The sequence below is a fragment of the Habropoda laboriosa genome, unplaced genomic scaffold (genome assembly GCF_001263275.1).
Source record: "Habropoda laboriosa isolate 0110345459 unplaced genomic scaffold, ASM126327v1 scaffold134, whole genome shotgun sequence".
Classification (NCBI taxonomy): domain Eukaryota; kingdom Metazoa; phylum Arthropoda; class Insecta; order Hymenoptera; family Apidae; genus Habropoda; species Habropoda laboriosa.
In genome coordinates this window covers 831497-850751 of record NW_017100266.1, presented here as the reverse complement: position 1 = coordinate 850751, position 19255 = coordinate 831497, and the positions used below count along the sequence as shown (strand labels likewise).

Here is a 19255-nt window from a genome sequence, read left to right as displayed (position 1 = left end):
CCATTTCGTTCCTGCGAGGGATAACTTGCGTTTCCTTTTTTACAACAGTTGATCTCGTTCTAAAATGATAGTAGTAAAAATCGTTTAAGTATAGATCCGTAGCAAAGTGCGGCGGTACGGTGAAACGTGAAATTATTCCATCTGTTGCATAATCGACTCTCGTCGAGCGGAATAGAAAACGGGTGGAGAGGAGAAAGAAAGAAAGGAAGAAGGAAAAAAAAGTAAATCCGACGGGGTTTGCACCGCGACTTTCGATTTCGATCGCAGCAAACTGTGGTGAGGCGGTTTCGCGCGAAACCGCGTGTGGCGGGAGTTTAAATGAGAGAAAGAGGGAAGGGAAAAAGGGGGTGGAGAGAAGTATAGGGGAAAAGGAAGAGGAAAGGAAAGGAAAGGGGACCCGGAAGGGCAGAGCTCGTCATCTTCCGCGAATCCACCGGGCCACTGACTCTCTCGTCTTCTGTTGCATAACGATTCCATCTGGTTCGAATGCATCTCCTTGAGATGCGACTTGAGAGTCACTGGACCGTGTACCGGTTGTTCCACTCGTGGAATGCGGACTAGCTCGTAGTGTACGTGCACATGCACGTTCACGTCCGCGTCCGCGTCCGCATCCTATCCATATTCCTTCCACCTATACGTTCACGAGCATGCAGAGGGGGCCTATAGCCATCTTTTCCAACGTTCTAGCATGATTACTATTATTATTATTGTATCAATCATTATAATTGTCATCGTGATCGTTGTTGTTCATATTACAGACAGTTCTATTCCGTTCCGCTCGACAAAAACAAAAATAAAAACTTGTCCCTCCAACTTCGCTTTTCTCTCACTCTCCGTTTTTCCGGCTGGACTTTCGCGTAACATACTATACCATGCTGCGCGCGTGCGTCTATAGAAGCAAAATGTTCCAACCGCGCGATCGACACGCGAGTCGAGAAGCGAACGTGTTTCGATCAAAGTCCACGCTAGCAAAGTGTATAAAAAACGAAAGAAAGAAAGAAAGAAATGCAAAGTTGTCGTCGCGTCTCGACAACCAACGAACAGCACGCGAGTGTATGTAACGCGTTTATAAACAATCGGAGGAAGTCGTAGCGCATAAATATGTAGAGAGTCGGTCGTCGGTTGCAGCCTCGCTTCGGCCACTGTATGCAAATTCAAACTCTACCGGTTGTGTATTCCGTACCTATAGTTAGTTTACGCGAGAGCACACGGCCGCTGCGCGTCGACGGGGCATAAAACGAGCAAACTTACTACGTCGAATAGATTATTCTCTATCCTAGCAAGAGATAGCAGTTTTTCACGAATTTTTGTCTCTTCGACGACACGAAACTAGCGTAGCAGAAGAATAGCGTAGTAGATCCCCGAGTGTAAAGCTTCTTGTATATATTTTGCTTGGCGGTGGCGACGCGAAATCCGCCTCTACTACCGCGCTTCGTAATATCGCTGTTGCAGTTGGAGCGAACGAACCTGCAATTTACCGTTATTCCCGATGAGTCATTCAAACAGCTAGAACTTTTCTTCGAAAGCAATAGATCGCGTAGCGACAGAGAGGAACGAACGCGAGAACCTAACCTTAAATCTGTATATACGTGATAGATTTTCGCGTTACATATCGACCCGCCTTAAGCTGCGGTCTCGTTTCGAGCAGTGTTTTTTTTTTTCAACGAGACGAATTTTCATATGGTACAAAGTTAAACAAAAGTCCGCTCTAATCGCGGTCTGGCGCATCTTTCTTCTTGTTACAGACAGAGAAATAGAGAGAAAGAGAGAAAGATAGAGAGTGAGAAATAGAGAGAAAGAGAGAGAGAGAGAGAGAGAGAGAGAGAGAGGGAGAGAAAAAGAGAAAAATAGAGTGATCACTGAAGGAAGAGTCGAACGCGGGAGGAGGGTAAGGGGAAGAACCGAGAACGGGGGATATTGTTGGAGAATGGCGGCAGGAACGTGTCAATTGGTCTGAAGAGAAACCTAAAGGGACGCGCGAGGTGAGTGTCGCAACGGAACTCGTAAAACGGAGCATCGATGCTCGATTCGTGGAAACTCCTTCGTAAATACATATTTATAACTCGTAAGTTTCCAACGGCGTTACACACTACTGCTAAACCATTTCCGATCTATGTACGTATTCGGTCACCGTTTATCGGGCTATGTTAACACTTATGCGTCACCCGTTATCTGACCGCGCTTATTATGCGCGTTATCGTCCGCCGCTTCGACCAGGGAAAAGCCATAAATTTATATAATAGCCCGAGGGCTACACGGAGAACCAAGGAGTTGCTGCTGTCCTTCTTTCTCTACGAACGATCCAAATCTATTCGTCTACGGAGAGAAAGAGAGATAGATCGATAAATAGATAGAGAGAAGCAGCAGCAGCAGCTTCTTTTTAAAAACAGTTTCCATTTGTTCGCTGCTGTTCTCTTCTAATCAAACGGATATTCCCCATTCACAGTCGAATTTTCTACGTCGCATTTTCACCGAGATACATAAATACATAGTACCTACGTTACATTCGTGTCCTACTAAATCTTATCGTAAGACGGTTTGCTCGTTTATCCGGGCAAGATCGTTACGCAGCCTCGAAAAGAGGGGAAACACCAAATCGTAACTGGTAATTATTCACGTTCGTCACAGTTGGATGAAAAAGAGGCGGATCGATGCGTTAGAGAATGTCCTTCGCTCGCTTTCCGTCGAGATAACCTTTCCGTCGAGTCGATAAATTCTCTCTTTATCTGGGATTATACGTGTACACGTTCAATGGAAATTGAAATCCATCGAATATTTGACTCGTTACATCGATCGTTCGAACAATAACAACAGACGTTCGTTCTGGACAAAGAGGATTCTCATAGTTGGGCAGTAAATAGAATCACAGGCATTCGATCGTTTTTGCCGGATCGGAGAAGTTGCGTGGAGAATGTATAGTTATAACGGATGGATCCTGCCGAAGGTTCGTGAATCGAGCAAATAAGACACAGGGGCCTATTGACGAACTCGCAGAAGAGAAAAAAGAAAGAAAGAAGTTCGTTCCAAGTCGGTAGTAACGAATAAAGCCGTTATTGTCGTCGATCGTTCTTTCGTACCGACGGCGCAGATCGGCATCGAAACTCGATAAGAGATCCTCGCACGCGCGCGCGCGCGAGAGAGAGAGAGGCACTCTATCGAGAACGATCGTTGCATCAACGCGGTCGCGATTCAATTCCAGCAAAGATAAAACGACGCCGGTCTCTTTCTCCGTCCGTCCGTCAATCGTTATCGCGTAACTATTCGATTCCGTTTCTCGATTTCTTCTTTTGCTTCCTTCTTATTCCGCGTAAACACGATCCTCCTGCTGTTGGTAATAACAATTTATCATGTTACTCGTGACAAGTGCAATCGTCGAACTGACGCGACGGCGCGAAATTTTCCACTGGTCTCTCGCGTGCTCGTGTTCCCACTTCTCTTCGACATGAAATATTATATACATATGTGTACGCACTGCTCGATGGGTAATTATTGCACGGACAACGGGCATTTTTCGTCCAACGCAATCGTATAGGTAGGTATATTCTATGTAGATATATGCTATATATATATATATCGTATACGTGATAGGCAAGTTTACGCCGAGAGGCCGTGAATCCTCTCGAAGCTAGAACTATCTCGCGTATCAGCGGTTGCCGCGACATCCGTATCGTTGTATCTCGGTCTTCTAGGACCGATTACACCCAACCATGAGATCCGTATCCGATCACGACAACGATAACGGTAATTGCCAGGCCGTTTAATTATGCCGGTTAATTAATACCTTGGTACGTGTGGGCAAGCATCAACGCGGGATTTACCCTTTACAAGCGCGAGCAGATTTCCTCTTCTTCTTAAAGCCAAAGGTTCTTCTTCCATCAGTCCAGTGAATCCCGTAGTTGTATCCTGGCACCGTGTGTTCGCGGATTATGTCGATCGATACACGTTCCATCGCGAACCGCACAGTCTCTTGGTAAAATGTAATAACGAGATGAAACATCGGCGAATGAAAATCTCCCGTTTGATCCTGGCAAAATCGCGCAGTCCCTCGACGAAGAAGGTTCCCGGGCATGGAATCACCGGTCATTAGAATACCGGCCACGAAGAAGAAGAAGGTGATTCGAGGAAAGGCACCCGTTAATGGCTACTACGGCCCTTTTCTACGCTTAAATAAATAACTGCGCCGCCGCATCTTGCCTGTGTAATTACGCCGAGCGCGTATACGGTGTACAGGTATACGTGTAGCGCCAGCGTGGTATATACGCGCCGGTGTGCCTCGCTACGTGGTTGCCGTGCATTCTGCGCGAGTAATCGGTACAGAAAAGAAAGAGGGAGGAGAAGGAGGAGGTGGAGGAGAAGGAGGAGGAGCAGATACGAAGTTTCTGGTATGCCGTTTCTAAATTATACCCTCGAAAAGAGCAAGGATCGCGGATAAGAAAGGCTTCGATCGAGAGAGGCTTATAGAGATACTTACCGTCTTCGAACGTTCTCGCTTCTTCCCTCGGATGCTCCTCTCCAGATATTCCGATCTTGATTTCGTGAAACTGTACACGCGACTCTTTAGCCAAGTTTACAATCAGCTTCGATTCAATTTTATTCACAATATGCCTCCTTTCGGTAATATTATCGCATTCACGTCGCTCGCCTTTTCTTTTCTTTTTTCTTTTTCTTTTTAACCTGGCTAAAAAGTCTGAGGAGCATTGTCACAGAAAGGAATTCCTGACCGATCGGCGAAGGACAAGAGAATTGACGGACAGGCTCTCTGTTCCACCTTCTGAGTAGCGTACACATAGCGTCTTCCCCGAGAAAGACCAATAATTAAAGTAATGGCTACTTTTCAAGTGGATTTCCGTGTGGCTCGATCTGCGCAGCCAGCCAGCCAGTCTCTCCACCGATTATGGTCACGAACAGCCACGATGTTTCGCTCCATTCCAGGACTGCCTTCTCTCCCTCTCTCTCTGCGCCTTTCCCCCCCTTCTTGCCCGCTCTCAATAATTGTACGTATATACTATATAGCAAAACTCGATTCTCGTCGGTTATCTCGACAAGTTGGACGATACAGGGTAGCAAGAGTGGTGTCCCCTTATCATCCATATTTTCTTCACCCCCCGTTAATCGCCCTGGGCAAATGATTTTCTCGCCGTAAAAGCGTGTTAAGACGAGACACGGCGACCGACCGACCGAACCGTTTCAAAAGGGGCAAGGAGGGAAAAGGGACGGTACGAAGAGAAGGAAGGAAAACGTCGGACAAACCGACGAAGAAAATGCACTACCTACCGCGACCGGCAATCCGGTACAATGGATTTTGAAGAGTGTAATTTTCGCTGGTAACAATGGTTATACGAACCGAGCCGTATAATCTTATCGTCGGCGTGGTCCTAATTTTCCACAAGCCATGGGAATTCTCGGTGATGTTCTCCAAGTGTGTATATAATACGACGCGGCTTATATCCCATCGCGGCGCGGAATCGACGGAATCGAGACCTATCTCTCTCTGCTCTTCTTTATCAACCGGGGATTTTAGCCGAGGAACTTGATTTTCTTTCTTCTTTATCCACACTCCTTGTACTTTTGTACGCGATACTCGTTCAAAAAACCTCTACACCACAATTCTACGGGGAGGAAAAGATTTTTCATAAGAGATAAGAAGGTTTCGACATGCCGGGGAATATATTATGTGGACCGATCGAGATAATGCTCATTAAAATATAGTTTACATAATCGTACGGGGGGCAACCTTAACGCATCCTCCCTATTTCGATCTTCATCTCCCCGTTTTTCATCCACAATTCTTATCGTCCCCCCCTCCTATATATATATAGTTTCGCTTTTACGCGTGACTTTTCACAGAAAATCCGTCGACAAAAATACAAACACAATTGCGGGAAGGCGGTTGTAAATAAGGATAGGAGAAGTATGATTGTTCTCGGTAATTGTCGGCTTGGAATCGCTTTTGAACGATTTAAAACTTGAACTACGGGACGAGTAGAAAAAAAATTTCACTACAAAGGAGGATTTCGATTTGAACGTGTTCGTTCGCTCGAGGCTTCGAGTGAGAAAGAGCGATAGGGACGTGTGCGTGAGTGCGTGAGGGGGTAAGAGAAGACCGAAGCCGAAGCAAACATGTTATTTTCTGATTCGTGTTGGTAGTGGCGTCGACGGCGGTGGTGGCGACTCGATATCTGATCGGTACCACCCGCTTTGATTGGTCCCGGCTGGATTTTAACCCGTCCCACTAGCAGAGTACGGATCGCACCGATCGACCAATCGGCATTCTCACCGATAGTAGAGGCCATAATTAGCGTGATTTATTAATGAGCCCGAGCAACCGCGACAACGATTGAATGAAACGTCGTGAATGCTTAGTGGTAGTCGTGTGCGCTGCTTCTCTCCGATCGATATTTCCCTAAACGCGGATTCCCTTCGTTGATCGGATCGGAATCGCGCCGATCCAATTTTCCGCCACGTACCTACTTACGGCTCGTTGTGAATCTCGTTGAAACATCAAGAAGCGTGCTGTATACTCCGTCTATAAGCGCGGACAGTATATCTTCTTTTGCGGCTTCGTCATCTGTGCTCCTTGCTCGCCTCACCTACCAAACATGCGTGATACTTCAACACCGCCAAACTTCTCCGATGCTGTCTTGCTCTCGATGCCATCGATGGAACTGTATATATAACTTGGACACTTCCACTGTCGATCGATACTATCCGAAGAAATTTTCAATATCGTTAAATCGATCATTTCCTACGATCCGAGAGTGGACGCACTAGGAAATATAATTGGTACAACTTGCAAGTCGCTCCCTAGCCTTTCCGTCGTGAAAGGCTTCGTCCATTTGGAAGATCGAAATCATCCCGAAGGTGAGCCATACACGTCAAAATGAAACGGATTTTTTTCGAACTGTGAAACGCTTTTGAGAAATTTCTCGAAACTTGTTAACGACAGCCTGCGTAAAGTTTCAATTGTTCCGCAGTTTCGTCCACGCGTCGCGATCTTACGAAATTAACTTCCACCCACGAGGTGAGAAAATTCCGGTGTAACTTCTTTCATAGAAATTTGTTCGACGAGTAGCAGAGCAATTAATTCAGAGCGATTTGGGGAGAGCGGGGGGGGGGGGGGGGGGTGTCTCTCGAGAAAGCACAGGCCAGTTTCATTTCTCGGTTTGTTAGTAATCTCGTTAAACAAACGAAAGGTTAAACGCAGAATGTCGTTCGAGGCGAATGACCTTAACCTTTGGAGTAAGTTAGGAGGAGAGGCCTGACTAGCTGGTTGACTCTGGCTGTGGCTGGCTGGTACGGTTGTCCTGAGGTTTTATCGTTAACGCGATTAACGCAACAAGCGACAGGGTCCGAGTGCCAACAATGCCTGCCGCTGATCTTCGATCTCTCGATCTTGCACAGCCAGCTTTGTCGTAACTTCTCCCTTGGTTCGTGGTATATATCCAGATAAATAGCGAAACGCGCTTTATCGAAAAGTGTACGACGAAGAGACGACTCTTTTGCGAAAAGTGTACACTCTTTAACGTGCCATCTTCCATTTTCTTATTCGAGATTTATCTTCGAGCTCGCATCATCCACTTTGTCCACGTGAATATGAAAAAAAGCGAAAGAACATGGCAGAGTAAGAAACATTTGGCGTATCGCTCTCCGACGTGTTACAAGATGCGCTGGCGTAATATCGTTTTTATCGCGTATCGTACCACTTTTGCTTCTCTCGATTCCCAAGAAAACATCTTATTATTAGAGCGGGAACGAATCGAGGCGTTTGTTTGTTTGTTTGTTCGGTACACAGAATGGTGCTGGTGGTGAACGGGGTCCTGCAAGAGGACATTCCAACCGATAGCAGATCCCTCTACGCAGCCCACCCGGTATATCGCGAAACAGCGGCACAACTTCATTCGATGCCGGCGAAATTGGTCGGGCCTATGGGTCTTCTTTACGTACAACAACGGGAAATGGCCGCTACTCTGCCACAGGATAGTAAGTATAAGCCTTTCCTCGGTATACTGCTTGCGCAATCGATTCTTTTCCTTTCAATTACCGTTCACTCGAATAACTTTGACACGGGGAGAGGAAAAGATGTGCTCGGGAGAGTAAGAGAGAAAGAGAGAAGGTTGATGCAACATCTCCTCCAGTTCTGCAACCAATATCGAATACTGCAGTATATGTACATATTCGTGTTTATTTTGCGCGTATCGTGCCACCGATGCGATATATTCTATATATACATATATATAGATATGTACAGAGTAGTAGTTGATTGCAGCTAATTCTGGAAATGGAGAACTGTCGCTATCGGTGATCGATCGGGACAATCGCGCAAATTTGCGCGTCGTTTCTAACTTTCTACGTCTTTCCATTTTCGTTTTTCTTCATTTTTCTTTTGCAGAAAACGTGAGCATTATCGGCTCGGACGATGTGACTACCTGTATAATTGTCGTTGTGAGGCATTCCGGTAAGCCGTAGGATAAGGACTCGTGTTAGTGGTTAGTTGTATCATAGTTACGTCTATTTACACGATGGAAATGTTTCGCTCGCGTTGCAAATCGATGATCGCGGATATCGACGATCACGTGTATGTCGATGACGAACGGTTTTTTTTTTTTATCGATCCTCGGCGTTTAGGTTCCGGTGCCGCGGCGTTGGCGCATCTCGACGGAGCCGGCACAGAAGATGCAGCAGCGGCGATGGTACAGAGGGTAACCGAGCTCGGTCTTGGATATCCAGAGGGTCGTCTAGAGCTGCAACTTGTCGGCGGTTATTCCGACCCGAGGAATTACTCCGAAGAACTCTTCTGCAATATTCTTTGTAAGTTTTCCCTCCTCCGCCATCCGCTTCCCTGTTCGTAGCGCGATTTTTTTTTTTTAACAAGGAGGACTGCTTTTCCGTTTCAGCGGCATTTCACAAGCAACCGGTAGAGATCGATCTGACTCTGTGTTGCGTGGGCGAGTTGAACACTACCGTTAGAGGTGGCATTCATTGGCCGCTAATATACGGCATCGGTTTGAACGTGAAGACAGGCGAGATTTTTCCTGCTACGTTCCCCGATAAAGGGCCGGATCAAGCGCTAAGATGCGCCAGACATTTGACCGGAGGTCAACAGGTACGTACGGCTGTAGTTGATCCTTCTTATTGCGATATTAGAGGGTGCAATTAAAGCTAGCAGAGTATAATGTACGCTGGATCGTTGCTGTATACAGGTACTGGACGTTTACGACTGCACACTTGGCTTACTCAGAATCGGACCGTTCAACTATGATCCACTGAGGGGAGTCGATCTTTGGCTATCTCAGACCGACCAATTTATCCTGCAACATCTTTCCACCGCGCCAGAAGTAGAACTTCCTCATTTCGTGTCACAGGTAACGCGCCTGCCTGTTCATCGATTCCTTGATCGAGCTTCTTATCCAACTGTAAACCCCTGTTATACCATGACCATTCGTACACGCTTTTAGGTACGGGCAACGCTCAAGTATATACAGGACAATCAATTTCCGGCCGTCACCGTGTTCCGGGATAACAGACCTCATTATTATCGCCGGGACGAAACCACTGGTATTTGGCAACCCATACGATATTAATCGACCGGCTACAACTATTCGTTCTTACTAATCTACGAACGAGAAGACTACTCTAGACTTGTGCGAAAGCAAGAGAGAGAACATACGACCGCGAAATTTTCCTGGTGATATAAAGTCCAAAAAAATAGAATAACGAATCGACGAGAAACCACCGTAGTAAAGTGGACCTACCATGATCGGCATATGCCTTACACGTTTTATCTTATCTGGTATTGTTCGTGAATATGCGTTTCTTCCGAGTTTATTATTCCCAAAGGAAGGATACGATATCGCTTTGAAACACGATACACGATAATTGCCTTCCGGTATACTATACTGTACAAATTATTCTTTCATCTGTAGCTCTATTACTATTTTTATTAGCTATTGCTGTGTTTAACAGTAGCACAAATAGCAACAAAGTCGTATATCGTTTAGCGAACTCCGTTCGCGATTCCTTTGAACGCGCAACGATAAAATGGTGATTAATTAAGCGATCTTCCTTAGGACGACTATCATTTCCGACGATCATTAATATTATTATTATTATTGTTATTGTTAAGAGCGGTAACCTAAGGGTTTGTAATCCTCGATGATGGTTGTTGACTTTTATTTCTCTGTTTTCTACTTTCTCTTTTAAGAAACCTTCACATTTTAGAGCTATTTTTCTTCTTTTCTTTTTTCATCCTTTTCACGCGTCGTCGAGCCGATCTTATGTACGGATACTGCTGCGTTACTTTTCTCAACGTATAATGTACCAAGCTTCGTACCAAGTAGCTTCATCGTAAAATATTTCAATCTCGATTTCTTCGTATTTTATTCATTTTCTTATTTATGCTATATAAAAAGAAATCTGGAAGTATGTACCAGGTAATCGTTCCTCGACACGTTGCCTTCGTTAGTCGAGAGTTCGCTTCAAAAGTATATGAGGAAAGTGTTTTCGCAAAACGTCGTACCTTCTGTAATTTTTCACAATCTTTCTTTCTTCTTCTTTTCTTTCTGTCCTGTAGAAAAGCTCGTTTGAATGTTCGCATCGAACATTTCGTACTTGCCATAAGTGAAGATAAAGCTAGAAAAATTGGGCAACGTTGTAAATGATTATGCGTCGAGGTCCCATGCAAGTTTCACGAGAAATCGAAAGCTTCGTAGGAAAGGTGGAAAACTGAAGAATAGAAAGAAACACACGTTTAGCTCGATTATCGATACGTGTCAATTTTTCCTATTACTCTTAATTTTTTGTCGAAAAGCCCGAAGAGGTTTGTTCGTGATGGTAATGTGTAAAGTAAAATTCGAGCATTCTGTTGTTCGCGTGATTTCGTTATGAGAGCGTTTCAAAATCGAAGCGACTTAATAGACAGAATGTTATAGTTATATTGAGAAAGAAGTAAACGTAAAGCAGTACGCTTATTCTGTTAGCCGTGATGTGATGACTGAGCAAGAAGGCGGTCCATTTTTACAGAAAAGAGGAAAATAAACAATCTTCGCCATTTTTCTATTGTTCTAGTGATATACCAATCAATTGAATATTAATTGTAAAGAAATTTTAGAGAGATCGGAAAGATATATTTTTTATTACTACGTTACGTAAACGGCGGCGAAAAGCATTTGTTGCGCGATGATCGCAATAACAACGATGTTCGCGTTAATGTTGTTAATGTTGATACGGTGAATGGCGATAAAGCAAATAGGCTTTTATAAACTGAAAGAGGAGGAGAACCGTGTAACGACTGACCGTCATTTCTACTTCTATTAATATTTTCCTAGCAATTTACCATATTCCAATCTTTCATGTTTTTCTCTTTTCTTATTCTCCCCTCCGATTTCAGTGTCCCACGTCTTTCCTTTTTCAGCGTCTGGCATTCTGTTTTCCCTTGTTACACGAACCGCAAAACCAACGATTTTCCAGTAACGTTATGCGGTGATATATTTATGCAATAAAGAAATAGATTTATAAATAGAACACATCAATTTTTATAATTGTTGTTTCATATCATACTACCGACAAAATCATCCATTCGAAAGGTTTAACGTATTGCAAATACGTATTTTATTCTTAAAAGTTACACATAAGTATCGTTTCTTTTGGATGTATCTGCGTATCAGGATCGTATGTTTACCAATCTTCTGTATTCGATTAGAAAAAAGAAATACCATATTCACATTTTCGTTTCGTTTCGTATCAGAATGATTATCGGTAATTAGCTTTTCATCTATAGGTGCCTACATTGTACGTGTCTTTTTTTGAAAGATGTGGTCGATTTGTCGCTTATCAGCATCACCGTTGTAAAACATTGGTACGGAAATCTAATGCTGGTCAGTTTCAAATTTTCCTGGGAAAAATCGTGCGATAAAAACTAATAGCTGCTTAAATGTGTAAATAATGACTTATGACATGTAAACGTTTTAAATGTATAAGCTGGTGTTTTAAGGTTTTCTTTGGGTGTATTTACAATGTTTCACAGCGGATAACGCTTAGCGATAAAACATTTTTTAAAAAACAATTAACACAATATTAAAAGAACCTTTCTTTTTTTTTTCTTTTTTAAATTTATAACCATTTATCCCACTCCAAGGGAGCTAATGCGATCCACGAGGATCTGTTCTATAAGCGATTATTATTTGGATAAAAAAAAAAAGAAAGAAAGAAAGGTGAATGATCATTTGTACATAGAAGTTGTAATAAGAAAATAGAAACAGCAATGTGGTACAGCGTTTTTCATTTCTCCATGAAAAACTGATTTTGCACCTATCGTTCCTTTTAGTCTTTTCTTTTTTATTTGGTCCTGACACGTATTTTTATCGGAAACAGAGTAAGTATAGAAAGACCGGTTTTTCATATTGTTACAAATCTTAGATCCTAGGCAAAATAACGTGCAACAAGATGGGCAAAGAAGAAACGTTATACGTATTCGATTCGATAAGAGTGTATATATGTACGATCGACCATATTATCAGGAAATAAATAATGCTGCGCACGCTCCTTAAAGGGAAGTTGATTTTCGTAGTACTCGGCGGCTAACGCGAGTCACAACAGAAACCCTCTGTTGAAGGGGGTTCAGTGCCGCCTCGACAGCGGGCGGAATTGGAGTTAGGGCTGTTTTTCGCCTGTCTGCCGTGTTCCACGCTGCCCAACACACATCTCTCTTTCTCTCTCTCTCTCTCCTATTGCATCGTAGAGTACGATCCGTTACCGGTTGTATCTCTATCTCTCTGTCCGTATCTCTCCGCTGGTAAGTCATCAGCTTCTCTTCTTCCATATACATGCATGCTACTTTACTAGCTTGCTATCATCACGATGCTCTTTTTTCGAGAAACTTGATTTGTGACAATTACTTTCCACGCATGCACGCACATCCCTACAATTTACACGCAATAAAGTTTGAATCGGTGCGCGTGGTAATTTTCTGATTTATTCGTCTTTCGCTCTAAGCTTCGCGTGTCAACGTTTGTGTAGTTTTAGCTTTTTATCAGATAAATAAGGAACAAGGTTCGTTTATACAGAAGCAAATTCTGATATCGTAGAATTTCGATTTTGCTACGTTGAACACAAAGTATCATCATTATCGTCGACCGATAAAGCAAATTCTTCTCACTTAGTATACCTTAGTGTGTATAATATTTGACCATAGATGAAAGAAAGAAACAAGAAACGCGTATACGTCTGTCCACGTTGACGTGAAATAAACGTTTATCCTTGTATATACGCATTTATATATTTCGCGATTATAACTATATCACAGGCATTTTTGTACTGTCGCGTTCTTCGTGTGCACTTAATTATTCGACGTACACGAAAGCTGGCATTGCTTGATTTTGCCGTTTCCCTGTTTGAATAAAACATATGTTTGATTTGTTGCACCAAGATAAAAAGTCGAGATTTTAAGGTTATGTACAATTTCTTTCCTCCCCCTCCCTCGTCAGTCGTATTTACTAGTATATTCACGGCAAATGTATAAGGCGTGTTTATTTATTTTTCATTTATTCATTTAATGAAGACGTACCGTCGCCGTATCGATAAATGCAAAGTATGAAGTTTACTCAAATGAAGGTAATTTTCACAGATTAAACACGATCAAATAAGACGAAAGAAGGGATGAGATTTCAATTAGTCGTTAACAATTATCGACGCATAGTAATTACGAAACACGGAATAAGAAGGAATAGAGGAAAATTTTCAACGGATTCAACGAAATAAAGCGTATAGAAGGAAATGTTCGAGATCCTGCGTAATTCTTCGGTTAAGAAAAGATACTGTACGATATTCGTTGATCTTTATATTATCCATATTTGTCGTGGCTTTCCCATTTCAAGCGTTTTCACCGCGACTACAAATGAACAAAGAGTCGCGATTCATTAGAATTTTCGCGGTTAATGTCCTTCGTAGTACATCGGACAACGGTTAATTTTGAAGCTTCATCGCTGTCGGTGCATTTTTTCATAGCAGACTGCACGTCGTTTTCTCAAAATATTCTTTTCTTTTCAAGATTCCCAGCTTCTGTACATACTGTGGCGCATTTCCTTGCAACCAGCCAATCACTCTCTCTCTCTCTCTCTATGCCTTCCACCCCTCTACTCATTTAAATTTCAATTCACTGATAAGTACATAAGTACGTATGTATTTCGCTTTCTTTGCTGACTCTCCCGACCATGTTCAGGTCAATTGCATTAACATACGTTTATCCGAAGCGTTTTAAGGTACAAGCCCGTGACGGTTACGGGGGCACACCTTACTCACTGTCGGTATAAAAAAACAATGCTTAACGGGTTAATCATCGAGACATTCGACGGTCGAGAAACGACCTTTGACATTAACGAAGGACCGATAATTACTTCCGGTCGCGTTGCGCAGAAATGAATATTGAACGAAAAAAAAAAAAGGACGAAAGGTGATCGTTGGTATCCGTTCAGTTTGGATGGAAACGCGCGAACAAGGAGAACAGTGGGTGCATAATCGCGGAAGCATTAGCGGTTTATTGGTATGGTGGGGCGTCTCGTCGCGTCCCGTCACGTCCGGTCGTAACAGGCACTCCCATTCCACTGACTCCTTCCGATTGCTAACGTCACTGACCAACAACGAGCAAAGCGACACGTTCCTAGCAGATGCGTATATTATCCACTCGTCGCGAATCTTTCGTTCACATTTGCGGGAAAGAAACACGCCGTTTCGAAAATAGAAATCCCGTGCGAACGTTGAGGATCTATCGATCGAGAAACACCACGACTGACGCAACAACACGCGACAATTTTTCCGATAAACGGTCTTTAGGATGTTTCGAGGTGGGGTGGAAGATAGATAGCAAAGAGGGATGTGGAAGAGTTGGAGGGGGGAGGAGCGGAATGAAAAAGAGAACGTACGAGGGAAGGGCGGCTCGACGTAGAAATAGATCGGCGGCTAGGTATCGGCGTGTCCTGCCTTTGATCGTTTCACGCTAGATCGGCTTCGATGTACGATGTGAGAGAGGTGTTCGCGTTTGCCCGCGACCCCGCATCGTCTTCCTCCACTCCACGACTCCCCAGTCTGTCCTCAAAAATCTGTTATACACGTGTATCTTTAGCACGCCGAACACGAATCCGCTGCTCCATTTCCGCCTATTTCGAAGCGGAAACAACTTTATATATGTACAAGACTTTTCTTTTCACCGAGCTACCAATTCTCCTTACAATGAACACAATTCTATTATAATCCTGTACCCGTGCAGCATATAGGTATAGTTTGGTAGTTTGTTCGAACGAGATATACCACTATCAACTTTTACCAGCACACGGTACATTTTCCTTTCCCTATATTGCGTGCGAATAACAGCTTCGCACCCCGTCCCGTAAAAAATACGACGCGCCTCGTTTTATTTTCACATTCGAATCATTCGATTACCACACGAAGCTATAACTTTCTACTCTGCTCTTTCCTCCTGCAATCTTTTCGTCTATCGTCGAAATTTAACATTGCGACGACGACTACAATCGCGACAAAGAGAGAACGAGAGAGAGTAAAGCAAGTTGACTATTCGCGCGCCTCCTTGGTTTATCGGCAAGATTCCAGGAGACTAGTTTGCTGGTGAATCGAGCGCAACGTTGAGCGTGATAACGAGCGGAAACGAGATGCATCTTGTCCCGCAAAGTTGGTCTCCCGTGTGGGCGAGCAACTTGACAATCTTACCCGACGAGGTTGCTGCTTAGCCTACGTAAACGAGTGAATAACCGTGCCGCTTCGAATTTGCGATCGTTCTCTGATACTTGGCGGATTGGCAATTTGCAAACGATCGTTCTTGCAATAGTATGTATTAACGGTGTGACGACGGGACGCGACGCGCAGCAAATCGAAGCGCAAACGATGGATAACAGCGGCGTTGTTCCTCGTTGTCTTGTTATTCCTCCCAGCGAACGCGCAACCGCGTACTGATCACGGCCACGCTACGGCGCCCGTATGCAGGCAGCACAGTTTGCAGCCTGAACGGGTGAGATGAGCTAATTAGTTTGGTGCACCGACGGATAATAACGAGCCGATCTCGTTAACGAGACTTCACAATTCACGCGTTCCTATTCTGCGCTACGTTCTCGGTCGAGAGTAACAATACCTGTATAACCACCGGAAAGAAGAATATTTTCACGCGGTTCTAGTACCTGACACGTGCGTCTCCTATCGAGGCCGGTCAAAGTATCAAAGTATACCATACACGCGTGTAACACTGATTTCGCGTTCGATGGAACGCATCCAGCACAGTGACCACGGTAACCACACGACCGCGGCGACCACGAACCACTGACCGTCAAACGTGAAAACATTTAGCATCGATAACCAAATTGATCGAATGCAGTGACGTTTAACACAATTTCGTCGCAGAAGCAGCTATGCCAATATCGCGGCCATAGTTTGATTAGAATGATAAACCAATGGCATCTCCAGCTGCAAATCTTAACTCGCACAGTTTCACGTTTGCGATCACCTTATCGTACGTGTCGAAAGTTTCAATTTCTTCATCGAGATTCTCGTTACCGCGTACACAGTCCCCGCTTCAATTCCCCGGCGTGTTCCTTGAAACGCGTTTCTCGATCGATTATAGAGAACTTGCGAGACACTTTCATCCAGACCCCTTTTGTGTTTGCCGTTCAACTTTGTCATGTCGCGTGGCTCGAATATAAATTCTATCCTTCCCGTACAACCGTACAATAAGAAGAAATAATTGAGCGCGACACTGTCGGTGGCGCGCGGAAATGGTATTCGAGGAGCGAAAATCCTCCGCAACTCCGAACCCTTTGTTTTCCGTCTAATCGAACGCCACTTCTCATTTGCTTCCCCCTTTTCTCTCGTTTCTACCCGCTTTTCGCACGCTTTTTTTACACTTCTCACTAAACACCCGTGTTTGCGTACGATCGCGCTGAAATTAAACAGTTCAATTGTTAAGACTTGTCTGTCTGTTCAAATCGACGCGTTCCTCTCCTTGAATCGTCCACGATCATTTCTCTCTGGTGAAACTACGCGTTCCGACAGATCGAACGTTTTCCTTCTTTTTTCTCTTTTTTTTTTCTAGAAAAATGTAGATGCGATCGACGAATCACCGCCGCTGCTTCGACGATGCCAGCACGAGGGGAAATCGAGTGACCGTTTAAAAGGAAGAAGACGGAGGAGAAACGGAGGGCGGAAGCAAAAAGGAAGCCGACAAGAGAGCGAGGGGGAGAGAGAGGGAGAGGAGAGAAGAAAAATATAGAAGGAGATATTGAATTCTCCGAAGCGGTGTGAAAAGTCCACAGGCAGCCGCCGATGTCTTCTTGAATCGGGTGGCAATTTTTATCTCTTCTCAACGAACGATCGTCACGGAAATGGCTGATAACGAAAGAATCAGACTGGTGGTGTTGGGTGGCGCCGGTGTTGGGAAAAGCGCGATCATACGTCGTTTACTCGGACAAGGGTTCAGCGAGAAGTATAGGCCTACCGTCGAAGACCTCTATTCGAGAGAATGCGTCCTCGGTACGCTCACCCTCAAAGTCGATCTCTTGGATACCGCTGGTAAGCCTGCGTCTCCTCCTCTTCTTTGCGATCACCTCGTTCACCTCGTTGATCATGCGAGCCGCTTCCCTCGCATCGATTACTCTGTTCGCAATTTCAGGTGATCTACAATTCCCGGCTATGAGAAGGCTGAGCATAGCCACGGCACACGCTTTCCTTCTCGTTTATGCGACGACATCGTTGCCCAGCTTCGAGTGCGTGAAACGATGCTTCGAAGAAGTCAGGGAGCAACGACCAGATTTTCAGGTATATACACACGCTCGACGATCGGAGATCCATGCTCTACGCTCACGTTCGTTCGTTTCTCTCGTCGCGAGACAGGAGGTGCCGATAGTCATCGCTGGTAACAAATTGGACCTCGCAGCGACGCGTAGAGAAGTGCCGATCGAAGACGTCAGCGAATGGTTGTTCTGCGAATTACCCAAGCTTCGTGCCAAAGTAATGGAATGCTCGGCCAAAGACGACTACAATATCAAAGAGATTTTCCGTTGTTTCGTCACCTTGTCCAGGATCATGCCGAAAAATCCTACAGGCGAGCCAGACGAGTCGGGCCTTCGACGAAGATGTTCGGCGTACGGATCGCGCAGGTATAACCACCCCCTCTATATACGGAGTTCTTATTTCTCCATCGCGTTCCCTTCGTCCTCTCGCCAACTCGTTGATCGAGTTCACACCACGCGTGTATGACTTTGAAAATGTTCTCTCTCATTTTTCGCTCGTCTAACTTTTACATTTCCGATTAAACGCAAACAATGAATTTCCGGTAACGTGACACTTTGTTATACCTACACGCGCGCGCGCGCGCGCAGTAATTTGGCAAAAGTTCTCGCTGCGCCTCGCCACGAATCGAACGTTATTATCGAGCTGTAAACAAGCCCGAAAACTAATTTTCTCGCGGCTTTATCGGGACGCTTTTGAAACGAGCGAACCGTGGTGAAACTCATTGAAATACTTCACTTATTCGGTAAAAGTCCTAGTTCTCGACCGCTAATAAACACCGGTTCTCTAGTTTCATCGAATTCGCGTATTACAGAGGCGATCGAATCGGTAGGTCCGGCAGTCCTCACGGAAGAACCGGAAGCGCCGGCCCTGGCGGAAATTCTCAGCAGGTTGTTGCAGCGCAAAGTTCCAACGTCGTCGTCGTCGTCGGCGAGGAAGGCAAAGGTAAACCACGCAGTCGTAGCCTGATCCGTCGTGCTTCGCGAAAAACCAAACAACAGATCAGAGACACTCACACCGACGACTGCAATATCTCGTAATTTACTTCTTCCCATTTCCCTCCTTCTGTCTCTCTCACTCTCTTCCACCTTCCATCTATCTATCTATACATATATTTGTGTCTTATCATAAGATTCACCAACAACGGAAATATCACCCTCGATCGATTCCAACTCCTTCCATAACATACTTGGAGAGTATGGTAACGCGCTAAGCGGACAGCACTAATCTATTGCAATACGCGAAAGTATCACGTTCTCGTGTATGAGATCTTATTCTATACGAAGCAACAAAAAGTATCGAAAACGTGTAATGAAGGATTTTGTCGGGTCTCAACCGTACGTATTTACGATAAACGAAGGACCAAGTCGTTTCCACTTTTGATAACATATTTACAGAAATACAAAGGAAACTTGTATTTCTATATTCTTTTTAGTTTTTTTACCGCATTTTTTCAAGGAAATTAAAAATG

The 19255-nt window shown here is 44.4% G+C and overlaps 2 protein-coding genes across 12 annotated transcripts in view; both read left to right on the top strand.

Annotated features, from left to right (window-relative positions):
* The window catches only part of LOC108573360 (protein N-terminal asparagine amidohydrolase), a 15054-nt gene extending 4972 nt beyond the window's left edge, over positions 1–10082 (top strand). For 3 of the 7 annotated variants that reach the window (XM_017935774.1, XM_017935777.1, XM_017935776.1), the window contains 6 exons: positions 7793–7980; positions 8390–8455; positions 8626–8808; positions 8895–9103; positions 9201–9362; positions 9456–9581. In XM_017935774.1, the coding sequence (XP_017791263.1) occupies positions 7794–7980; positions 8390–8455; positions 8626–8808; positions 8895–9103; positions 9201–9362; positions 9456–9581 (933 nt within the window). In that variant the 5' untranslated portion in view covers position 7793. Of the gene's footprint in view, positions 1–1280; positions 1983–3391; positions 3533–5873; positions 6862–7792; positions 7981–8389; positions 8456–8625; positions 8809–8894; positions 9104–9200; positions 9363–9455 lie in introns of those variants that run through there. The other 4 variants (XM_017935775.1, XM_017935773.1, XM_017935779.1 and 1 more) reach the window with 4 other exon arrangements.
* Positions 10083–12713: 2631 nt separating this feature from the next.
* Positions 12714–19069, top strand: LOC108573301 (GTP-binding protein Di-Ras2). 5 transcript variants are annotated; one of them, XM_017935706.1, is made up of 5 exons: positions 12714–12790; positions 17090–17565; positions 17666–17811; positions 17887–18152; positions 18617–19069. In XM_017935706.1, the coding sequence occupies exons 2-5, from the start codon at positions 17379–17381 to the stop codon at positions 18822–18824; spliced, it is 807 nt and encodes a 268-aa protein (XP_017791195.1). In that variant the 5' UTR covers positions 12714–12790; positions 17090–17378; the 3' UTR covers positions 18825–19069. The 5 variants fall into 5 exon arrangements, with proteins under 5 accessions (XP_017791195.1, XP_017791191.1, XP_017791194.1 ...); XM_017935702.1 differs by having other exon boundaries at positions 18599–19069; XM_017935705.1 differs by lacking the exon at positions 12714–12790 and adding an exon at positions 14478–14536 and having other exon boundaries at positions 18599–19069.
* Positions 19070–19255: the final 186 nt, after the last annotated feature.